The following is a 12,095-nucleotide window of genomic DNA, read 5'->3' as shown; positions in this document are numbered from 1 at the left end:
AACGTCTGAAAGAAGAAACAGATGAGATCTGGCACTATATTAATTGACTTGAATTGAATTGAACAGAACTGAATTGAGATACATTTACTTACAATGTAAAGAATAACCCAAGAACCATCAAGGCTCAAGCTTGCTATGAACTAGTAAACTAGTAACTACTGAAACATCTCTGACTGTCAGCAGTAAAGTGAATTTTGCACCGCTATGGACTGAGAGGGTGCCAACCAAGAAAAATTGGCACCTTCAACCTCAACTGAAATTTGCAGTTGCCTTCTGGAGAAAAACAATTGAGCTACTTGGCCACAAGGATGAAATGCATGTTTAGAGGAGTAAAGGTGAGGCTTTCAGACCTAAGCACAATACACGGTAGTGGTAGCCTCATGTTCTGAGGTTGTTAATAAATTAGATGGAATAATGGAGAACTACCTTCAAATTTTTCAACATTGACTTCAGATTAACAGTTAAATGGTTGAAATATGGACACAATCGGGTGGACCATGATCACAAACACACTGGTTTTTGAATGGATAACATTAAGCTAAGAATAATTAAGAACAATAAGCTAAGAATTGGCCTTCCTGAAACTACAACCTCAAACCTATAGAACGTTTGTGGATTATGCTGAAAAGCCAGATTCAGGAAATACAGCAAATTTAAATAAACCTGAAGAGATTGATCAACTATCCAAGAATTGTGCCAGCAGCTTGTTGATGGCTACCAAAAGTGTTAAGGTTCAACTTGCTTAGAGATATTTAAACAAATATTAATGGGAGTGCTATGTATTTTTGACCCTGTGTGAATTAGAGAAAATCCTAAATAAATTTACATTTAAAATTGTGCAGCCAGTTCTTTAAAAAGTAATTAAAGCTGTATGCTGTACAGCCATTCCACCCTGTAATCAAAGGCTCAAATTTACCATGACATTTATGCCCACGATGAGTGTACGCAAACTACTGACTACAACCATCCATCTATGAAGGTAATACATCTCCATACTCAACCTCCTCTCCCCTCCCTAAATGATTCCGTTTCCATAGTGACTAGGACATCAGGACCAGGGCTTCCTGTCTCTAAGAGGTTTCTGCCCAGCAACAGGTGATGTCATTTCTCCTGCATGGTAGGTTTGAAACAGAATCATTTTTTTCTTTTGTGATTGACAGCGGGGGATAGGAAATGGCAATTTGTATGCTACTGTGGTTGGCTGAGCTCAATGACTTGTGTGCGTGTATGCATGTGTGTGTTTTGAGACATCCTGCTCCAGCGCGCTTGCAGGAGAGTTGTGTGGCAACAGGAGAGAGAGAGAGAGACAGAAAACAGGTGACCTTATGCTGAGTAATTGTATCCTCCCTTTATTAGTCCCACCTCTTCATTCTCTTCCATAGCCTCTCTACTCCTCCTCCTCTCTCTTTCTCCCTCACTCAATCTCCCCTTGATGTGTCCTTGACAATGCGGCAAGCTGTTCTAGCTTTTCCTCCTCAACCACATCACACACACACACACACACACACACACACACACACACACACACACACACACACACACACACAGAGTTTATCTTATGCCCTCTTTCTCATCATTTCTTCTCCCATTCTATGTCTTCAGTCTTGGTATAATGGTCACACACTGCAGTGTTCTAGTTACACTGTGCGTAAGTGAGAGAGAGAGAGTGCTTCCATGCTGATCGGTGGATCATGTTACAGATGATGTTCAGCATTAACTGCATCATAATGTATACTTGTGTGGTGTGTTTTCCCTGGTGTGTCTGTTCAACACTGTATATACCCATAGTCTCCAATCTGATCTGTCAATACACATTCCAGCTCTATGTTCGCCGTGATTGTAATCATAGAGAGCATAAGAAGCAGCTTTTGTTGGTGTGTCAGATCTGGAGCAGAAAATATTTCACGGAAATTATCAGCCACAAGTTTTTAAGCAGATCATTACAAGGTGGGGATAGGAGCATCTTTCTTCATGTGTGTTTGCACTTTGGCTGCTTTGAGATGACACCATATGTGATTTGTGAAAGCGAGCACAGTGCAAGAGAAGATGGTCAAAGTGTGTGGAGATCACCATTTGTGTGTGTGTGTTTGTGTGTTGTTTGCCAACTGTGCTTTGTAGGGACATCTGCAGATACATGACACCGTGTCAGAGAGGGAGAGAGTGACCGTGTGTGTATTTATGTGTGTGTTTTTGCATTAGGTTTGTTGGGACTTGCTGCACTGACTCCTGCCCAGCTCACAGTATCAAATTAGCAACACTCAGCACAGACTTACTGTAGCTCAACACCCACCACCCCTCTCGTGTTTTTTCAATCTCTCTTCTCTGTCTCTCATTCTTACACACACATCTCACAGATTTTACTTACACTTGAGTACACACACACTCTCTCTCTCTCTAACTTCTTGCTCTATTCACCTCTCTCTGTTCATCACCATCTCACTCTTCTTTCACTCTCTCTTGCTGACTTCCCAAGCCAACTTCTCTCTGCCGTTGTGTTGCTAGGTTACAAACTAGTTGAAGGAGTGGGCGTAGTGTGGTACCACACCCCTGGTAGAATACACAAGTGTGCGCATCTACACATTCAAAAATATTAAAGACACAAATATCCAAAATCTAGTTTGGCAAATTCATTATAACTTGATCTTTGGGAATCATGTGTGTCAGAAAAAGAGACTGCATGAAAAATTTACAGCACTGCAGAAGAAATTAGTTGCTTAATCAGTTAGTTGTATGAAAAGATCAGCTGACTTGTTTAGTGTTTCTCACACACACACTTTGCATGTTCTTTTTTTATCCGAGACAAGATGTAATCAACATAGTTTGGAATAATACACAAACTTTTATTTTGAATAAACTGGTTACCAGCTAACATAAGGTCTGTGTTGTAGCCAATTTGAACGTCCACCATTTGAAATGCAGCTGGCGATGGCAATTGTTCTGCTATATTGGATTTGGATTTCTGCTGCAAGTTGGAAGGTCAGTCTAACCAGAACCTGAACCAGCTGGAGAGCCAGCGATGCTGTGTTGTAGCTCACTGAGTCTGCAGAATGAAAAGAGGAATACTGTTGCCAGTGGCAGTGCAAGACTATAAAGATGAAATGGGAAGAACTCATAAGACAAACACCTGATTATTGTTATAATATTATTGTTATTATTGTTATTGTTATTATCGTGCGATCGTGGCTCAAGAGTTGGGAGTTCGCCTTGTAATCGGAAGGTTGCCGGTTCGAACCCCGGCTTGGACAGTCTCGGCCGTTGTGTCCTTGGGCAAGACACTTCACCCGTTGCCTACTGGTGGTGGTCAGAGGGCCCGGTGGCGCCAGTGTCCTCTGTCAGTGCGCCCCAGGGTGGCTGTGGCTACAATGTAACTTGCCATCACCAGCGTGTGTGTGAATGGGTGGATGACTGGATGTGTAAAGCACTTTGGGGTCCTTAGGGACTAGTAAAGCACTATACAAATAAAGGCCATTTACCACTATTATCATGTTACAATATATTGGTAGCATTATGAATTCATTTAAGAAAGCGTGGGTGCGCCTTTCTCTCATGCACAGGAACACACATGCAAATGCAATACAATCTAATTCTGGGGGAAACACTTATTTATTAAGTTAAAGTTTGTCTCCTGGCATTGTCGATCTCCTTTTGTCTGCTAGAGTCTTTCTGAATAAGCAGCTGAATCAGTTTAAACACCTGAGAGGGGCAGGGAGGGCTAGCTGGTTAGCAGAACAATCAATATAACTATGACAAAATTAATTCCTAGTTAATGTTTTTTCCTAAGTTAATCACAGATCAGCTGTTCACTATAGTGTATAAAAAGATAAAAGCTCAAAATACACTTGAGCCAGACATCATTCTACCTGGGCAACCCTACCAAAGTGTGATAAACGCTGACATTACATATTTAAAGGTTTCATACTCTGCCATGAATTATACGTGTGTAAAAGTAAACCTCCGTGTCCCTGAATAGGGGCAAATCTTTGAATATGCAATTTGGTTCAGTTCCATCTCCACCAACACCTACACCATTCACTCAAGCCTAGCTCCCCGCCTCCTCACAGACTGCAAGCTGTAATAATTCATCCATAATGTTCTACTCAGAAACCAGAGGAGGAGCAAACTGAACAGGTATCAGAACGGCCATGAATTTTATGTGAACTACAATGTTATAAATGTAACAACAGTTACCAAGCATTACAAAGCATTACCAATTGATGCATTAATGTACTCACATTACATTTTTCTGTGACACAATATTGATGCCAGTATGTCACATGGTCACATAATGTAGAATTATCAGCTTCATATATTGGAAGAAAAACAGAAGAAAATCAACTATTTTTATCTGGATTTACATAACATACTTCTTTTGAGTGGAGATATGCACATTCCTTCAAATTTGTTACCTAAAAAGACAATAATGAGATAGTTATACGTGCTGTTATTGGGATACATATGTGGAACAATAGGATGTCAACTGGCTATTACAAGAAAGTGTATCTCAGGCCATGTTGCAGAATAAGGCTATATAAGTAGCAGCGGAACGAATTACCTTCTACAGTGACCAAACAGAAAAGTAATGTCATTTTTACTACTTAGCATTACATCTATTTTTTTTTTTTTTGCATTGCAACCGCACTACAGTACTGCACAGTATTAATATTGGGCAGTGGGCACACCTCAGGTTTGAGGGGTGTGTTGGCTGCTAATCTCCAGGGCAAACTAATGACTTCAACCTAACAATGACAACTTACCACATCCCTGTGGGTTGTGAACAAAAATGGCCATTGTGCACATCAATTAACTTTCACTATTGTGTCATGATAAGCGACAGTTTATTACACACTGAGAAGAAGGACTGATGTCCAAATTTAAAGCCTTGTTTTCCTGTTACTATGATGTTGATCAGTGTGAGCAATTTGTCTAATGCTCAGCTTGTGTACAACTATAAAGAAGACAAAGCAAAAGAGGAGTAATGTTGTTGGTGTAGCTAGGTCGAACTGAGATGGCATAAACAGGCAGTAAACCACAAAACACTTGGTTGCCATTGTCTATTTATATCTTTTTCTGGACCTCGCTAGTTAACAACATTAAACATGACTGATACCCTTGTCTTTCACAAAATGGCAGGAGTTTGTGCCTCTTTAACGGCCTAATCTCACACGGTGCCCACCATGCCTCCAATAGCAGTTAGTGTGAGACTGGAGGCATGGTGGCTAATGTTAGTGGTTTAACTAACATTAAATATAACAAAAAGGTGAGATATCTGACAACAATGATGAACTTCACCTCCATCAACCGCCAAGTTCTCCCAAGATATTAACATGAATTGAGATATTATTTCCACATACTGAATAAAACATTCAGGTCATTTTGCAATTTTTAGTCATTATACATGCCAGAAAGGAGGAGCAGACCAAGGATCTGATCATTGACTAATGGCTTGCAATTGGGAAGTTGTTAACCAATGAGCAAGCAGCTTCACAGTCAGAGCCGCCATATTTGGTTTCAAGCTGTTGTTGCCAAAAAACACTCATCTTAACGCTTCAGAACGAGTGCTCACAAACCTATAGATGGCATTATGGTGGCTATATCCATCTTTTATACCATCAATGTTTAAATTTAGAATATTACATGAATATTGATATTATTATATATTGCTGATAATATATAATGTTGTAAATATGATAAACCATCAGCAACTCTGGCAAGTTACCGCCACCAGGTAAGTCAATTTGTTACATCACGTCTCCTTTCTCAAGCTGTCAAACTCAATTCTGTTGTCATCACTCTGGTCCATTAATTTGCTTGCCCACCTTCTGCAAGCCAGTTAGCTTTCTCTGTTCTCTGTGCCTTAATTCTGTGCTCCTCTGTCATTCTACCTTTCAGACTCTCATTCATGCCACCTGCCTCCCCATCTACACCTCATCATCTCTCCAGTCACTAGTATCTAGGCCCCAGGAGGTCCTGTCCTACTTCCTACCATTGTTGGACTCCACTCTGCTGCGTAGCTTTATCACAGTCTAATTATCAAATAGTTTATTACCCAAACTCATTGTTCCTTTAAAAAAATAGTTTTCAGTTGTTTCAAAACATCCTATTTATTCATTGTTTAAGTCTACAAATAATCAAACATTAGCGATAACTAATCTCCAATATACACCAATCCAACTTTTTCCAGTTCTGTACTGATGATATTGGCACTTTGGCTTCAGGTATCTGCTGATACCAAATACTGAAATCATACCACAAATAAATTAATAAGCCTAATTTATCACTGTTCTCATTAGTCGTTTTTTTATGATAAGCAACAGACTCATTTAACACCTCTTTGTAAATTAGCAGTTTAAAACCTAATATAGAATGCAGAAAAAATCACTAAAAAATCTAAATAAATTTGTCCCAATTTCAGCCTCTACTTATCTCAGTTTGAGAGTTTTTAGTGTGCAGCTCTTCACATCTAAGAAAAGTAAAACAAAGACAATGCTAACTGAGTTGACAAAAGAGAGAAAGGAAAACACTGTTGGTGCTTTTCATTTGTGTCAATGCACTTTGCAGTTCATTCAAAACTACTTTAAACATGCAAAAACAAGCTGTAAGCCTAGCAGGTGTGAAAGACCTGCAAACTTGAAAAATGGGCAGTTAAAAAAAGCAAACGAATTCAAAGACAAAAAAACATAACAAAACATTTATCAAATTTGAAAGGCTCAAAAGAAATGACAAGCACATCCGTGGCCAGGTGAGGCCAGAACCCTGAGACTCAATGACACATTAAGCAGATAAAATAAGTGTTGGTACTTGCATTAGCTGTTTAATTAAACTCTCAATAAGAAGTTCAAAGAGATCTAAAAGGAGGCCTTTATTATGCTGAAAAACCAAAATAAACCTGTCAATCTATTGGGTTCTCAAAAATAACAGTAAACAGGCTAAACAGTTAATACTTTTGTTAAGCCTCTTGAACTAAAACGGAAACTCTGTAAATAATAATAACAACAACAACAACAACAACAACAACAACAATATAAGAACAGATATAAGTTAAAGTACTTCTTATCTTGATGGCCTGAATGTATTACTTTAGTGAGTGAGGGTTTATAACCGTCCTGCAATCAACCCTAACTTCATGAATGTTGTGATGTTCAGTATTTGCACAAACCACCAACATGAGTAATACAGAGAGGTATATTAAGGCTAACTTCACTGATGTGAATAAGACAGGAAAAACACTAAGCAAACACAGGTATAGCTGAACAGCTTCAACACCTGCGAGACAACATTTGGGCATCATAATAACTTTGAAAAGGATTTATTAAAGGTTTATTTTATTAGCATGTCCTGGTAACTGGCAGCCTATGAAAATGATTATTTTGCCTCCTTGACTGTTAACAGTTGAGAGACAAACATAACAGACTTGCACCTAAACCACCAGACACCCTTGCAGGTATACTGTCAGAGATTGTAGTTCATCCATTTATTGATTTACTCTATCAGCTTCCCATTCACCCATCCAATATAATCCCATCATCCATTCACCAATCAGACCATCCACCCATATTCTCTTTACACGCACCTCAACCAGAAGCTGCCTTCCAAGGTCAGGATTACAACTACAGGAAAATGGAGGCACCAGCACTTAATTCAGAATTCATCTAACATGTGTTGCACTCATTTGTGTATTGATATTGCGCACAACAATAAACATCATTAGCAGTTTTAGTGTATGTTCGTAGCTTGTTAAAATAAAAGGTGGCTTTGTTCTAAAATGACTGGTGACCACACCTAATCTGTTTCTGTTGGCCAAATGATGCCAAATGATGATGAGACAGAATCCCCACCAGTGATGGGAATAACGGCGTTACAAGTAACGGTGTTACAAGTAACGGCGTTACTATGTAAGTAATCTGGGTGCTACAGCTTTAAGCAGCTGCGCGCGGTCCCGCGGACGGCAATCACTTTCTGCCCGACGATCACTTTTTTGCACAACACCTGGAGCTCAGGGGGGCAAAGCAATCGCATGAGTGCTGCTGTTTGACTGAGGAAGAATAAAGTAGTCGTGGTAAGCCAATCACATGACCCGTTCAAGATGACAAAGCAACAAGGTGATATATACCAGTTTTTAAATTGTGTTGATAGGCCACGTAAAACCAAAGTCATAATAAACAATATATACGAGTGTTTTTTCGTTACGTTTACTGTTTAAGGACATCACTAGCAAGCACTCTCTGCATATGCCCCCCCCCCCCCCCCCCCCCAAAAAAAAAAAAAAAAAAACAGCCCTTTCGTGTTGGTGGAAAAATACACCATGTCAACCAATAAAAAAATAATATGGCAACATGACATTTGGTTGTTTAGGAAGAGGGGGAAGATTGAGGAGTGACCACGAGAGAGAGAGAAAGAAAGACAGCAGAAAAAGAGAGAGAGAGAGTTTTGAGATGTGAGAGATTTGTGACGTTTAGCGTGTTTGGAGTGTGTAGTTAATGTGTTGTCTTGTGTAGTTAGCGTGTAGTGTTGTGGATAGTTTTGTGTTGTGTGTCAGAACAATGAGGCGACTGCTGTCTCCAGATAAAAAACAGGATGAGTGACACACCTGCTGCTGTCAGACCTGCAGGTATCAGGTTGTGATGTTCTCCTTTATAGTGGACAGAAATTATTTTTTTGGGAGTGGCACAAATAATTTATGTAGCATCCTATTGAATGCAGAACAGCTGATTGTTATGTAAATAGTTTGAAATGGTTATTAAAAAATGGGGTAAAAGGTAAATGGCTGCAAATAACTTTGTTGTTTGCAAAACTTGTGCATATGATTTTAAAATTGACAATTTATATTTACATTTAAAGTTATGAAATATGATTCATTAAACATGTTTGTGGTTGTTACAGTAAAAAAATATAACTTTTTTCTACTCGGATTTTATGTTTTTTTTTCTGATTTTAGATCAATTGTGTTAATACAGTATGTCAAAATGAACACATAACTGTAAATTCAGACACGCGAGGTTGTGCTGAAACGGATGATACCAAACAAGGCAAAGTAAGTCGTTTTTAAAGGTGAAATGTAGAGGTAAAATCAAAAGTGGTTAAAATGGCCAATTATACCCTGGACCCCAGAGGGTTAAACTTTTTTTTATAATGCAGTAGTTACTTTTAAAGTAATTAATTACTTTTAGAATCTTGTAACTCAGTTACTAACTCAGTGACTTTTTTGAAGAAGTAACTAGTAACTATAATTAATTACTTTTTCAAAGTAACTTGCCCAACACTGATCCCCACTGATGCGCTGGTGCCTGTGTTTGACTCCAATCAAGAGTACAATCTCATTCATCCTCCATCTTCTGCTCTATAAATTCATCCAACCAGCAACCAGCTACTCATCCACTGTACCATTCCTCCACCAGCCCATTCATCCATCTAGGCACGTCTTCTTTTGTTATCAATTCTTCCCACTGAACCATTTCTACACCCATGTCTGCTCACCATCAGTGGTATTGGACTGTAGTCGCCGGCAGAGACCCTCTGTGTCTCCATAGCTGTCCTGTATCTTCTGTAGGGCATCAGCCCCTCGGAGCTCCATCAGCTCCCTGAGCTCCTTCACTGTGACCCCAAAGTCTCCCCCTGCATGGCTGCCATCTGCCCTTCCTCCTCCTCCACCCCCACCTCGTGTCCCTTTGGGGTAAAACTCCACAGCGCTGTTTGCCATTTCACCCATTGTGGCTGTTGTTGACATGTCAGTAAAAGGTTTTGTGTGTGTGTGATTTTCTTTCTCTCCGTTGTCTACTCAGGCCCCCTTTGGTTTGGATTCTGGAGGGTTGTTCATGTGCTCAACAATCCTGTTTCTGACTAAATGTTTTATTCAAAAATGATTTTATATCAGGGTAATATGTATTTTTTTCACTTTAATGTCTTGGCAATAGTGTCTCACTGCTCCTTTAAATCTCCATAACTGAAGAAGGCTGAAGAGGAGGATGAGGGGGTGAAGGACAGCGAGCAGGGCCACTTCAGAAGCGTGACATCTGAATGAATCCAGCTTTCTCTTCCGTCGTCTCCTCTGCAACTCAACTCTTTCCTTGTTTCTGTCCCCCTCCCTCCAGAGTCACGGCCAGTCCATGGACAGACGCAGGTACGGTCAGGTGGACCAGCTGTTGGGCTTACTGATGGGGATGAAGGGATGATGAATGGATGGAGAGAGGGGCGATCAAGGCAAAGGTGGCTGATAAATAAGAGACAGGATGTGGAGCCAGTTCAGAGGTAGCTACACCAGGACCTAAGAGCAAGAGAGAGAGAGAGAGAGAAATTACCAGCCTGTTCTACCAGTCTCAGTCATTAAGATTACATCAAATCATTTCTCGGGGCAAGTCGGCAGAGTCAGATGCAAAACTGGTGCTTTCTATGCAATAGTTAAAAATGAAAGCATTAATCTTAACATAAATAAATGTACAAAGAGGAAAAAGTCACAATAAAACCCTGAAACACACAAACCAAAGATCATCACCCATATAGTCATTAACTTTTTGGCAACTTGGGAGTAGCAAGCAAGGTCAAAACACAACATTATATTTATTATATTAAACAGTGTCTTACTTTGACAGCCAGCTCACAGTGAACAGCATTAGCAGTAAGTTCATTTTCAGAATTTTTAGTTTTGTCCCCAGACATTGAGAAGAGTAACTAAAGTCTCTTAAGCTGCTAAATGCACAACAGTTTTTTGTTACAATTTTTCTTTTTCAATGATGAGAGCAATGAGAGTAAATCCAAGAAGCAGTAGAGATAAAGCAGAAACAAGACAAGAAACTAAAAAACGTATTGTATTCTATAAAAATCTTAAGTTACCCTTTCTTTCTTTATATTTTGCTTCCAAGGAACTTTCACGTCATTTTTCAAAGTGGTCTATTCTTTCCCTTTTCGTTGTTGTTAAACACTTATGAATCAATCAAGCATAAAAACACAGCTAACTCAAGGATTCAAGCAGTGCTGTCTTTACATGTCACAGACAACTTAGCAAAGACACACCAATTGCAAATTGTATCTTTAGGCACTTTGTTACTAGCAGCCTGTGAACATAATTTGTTCTCATTTCTTTAGTTAAATCAACAAAAAAAGACAAAGATAACACACTGAAAGCAAAAAAAAAGTATTTTTGCACCAACAAGGTGATTCACGAACAACTATTAGTTCTAAACTTTGTATAGCGTGTAGTGAGTCCTTTAAGATGGTAGGAAACGGTACAAACTCTGTTTTTGACGTATATACTATATTTCTATATTAAACAGAAATTAAAAACAAATATCAGCAGAAGGCAAAGAGCTCAGCCCTCAAAGCAGATTACTGAAAGCAAAGACCCTACCATAATACAGAGAAATAATACAAGCAAGCACTTGGTGACAGTGGGACGCAAAAGCTCCCTTTTTACAGGAAGCCACAACTGGTTGGGAGTGAGGGGAGGAAGACAAAAGACACCCTGTGGTAGAGAGCCAGAGAATAATAGTAATTAATGATTAAATGTAAAGTTGTGTATAAACATATATAGAGTGAAAAGCAGGATTAAAAAGAAACACTCAGAGCATCATGTGACAATCCCAGCAGCCCAAGCCTATTGCAGCGTGACTAAGGGAGGATTCAGGGTCACCTGATCCTACCATAATTATATGCTTTAGCAAAAAGGATGGTTTTAAACCAAATCTTTAAAGCAGAGAGGGTGCCTATCTCCCAAATTTAACCTGGGAGCTGTTCCCACAAAAAAGTTTCAAGTGTCTGCGTTGCAAAAGCAACACAACATCTTACTCAACATTCTGAAAACTCTCCCATTCTGCAATAACATGCATGCACAAAGGTCAAGGAAGACAACAGAAATTGTCCGACATCACCTCAGACATCCATAAAAAGGAGTCTGTACAGATCATAGCATTTAGCTCGCAAAGATGAACGGCCTTCCTGCCTTCTGCAATGGCATATTGTGAACAATTTTAATTTTACTCATATCCATCATGCAGGCACAATGAATGGAGTGAGATTTTAAATTTTGCTTTAAGGACATCTGTATCTAAGGATACGCTTAGGTCAGACACATTATGTATCTGCAATAAATAGAAATGTAGCAC

General features: G+C 39.3%; 1 protein-coding gene across 2 annotated transcripts in view; it reads right to left on the bottom strand.

Annotated features, from left to right (window-relative positions):
• The window catches only part of atp2b3b (ATPase plasma membrane Ca2+ transporting 3b), an 86,001-nt gene that overhangs the window by 64,227 nt on the left and 9,679 nt on the right, over nucleotides 1-12,095 (bottom strand). For both annotated transcript variants that reach the window (XM_084916942.1, XM_084916943.1), the window contains exon 2: nucleotides 9,475-10,261. In XM_084916942.1, coding sequence (XP_084773068.1) covers nucleotides 9,475-9,724 — 250 coding nt within the window. In that variant the 5' untranslated portion in view covers nucleotides 9,725-10,261. The remainder of the gene's footprint in view (nucleotides 1-9,474; nucleotides 10,262-12,095) is intronic.

This window comes from Perissodus microlepis, chromosome 20 (assembly GCF_051167445.1).
Source record: "Perissodus microlepis isolate ML-2025 ecotype Zambia chromosome 20, ASM5116744v1, whole genome shotgun sequence".
Classification (NCBI taxonomy): domain Eukaryota; kingdom Metazoa; phylum Chordata; class Actinopteri; order Cichliformes; family Cichlidae; genus Perissodus; species Perissodus microlepis.
The sequence above is the reverse complement of the archived record's forward strand: the minus strand, read 5'-3'. Positions and strand labels throughout refer to the sequence as shown.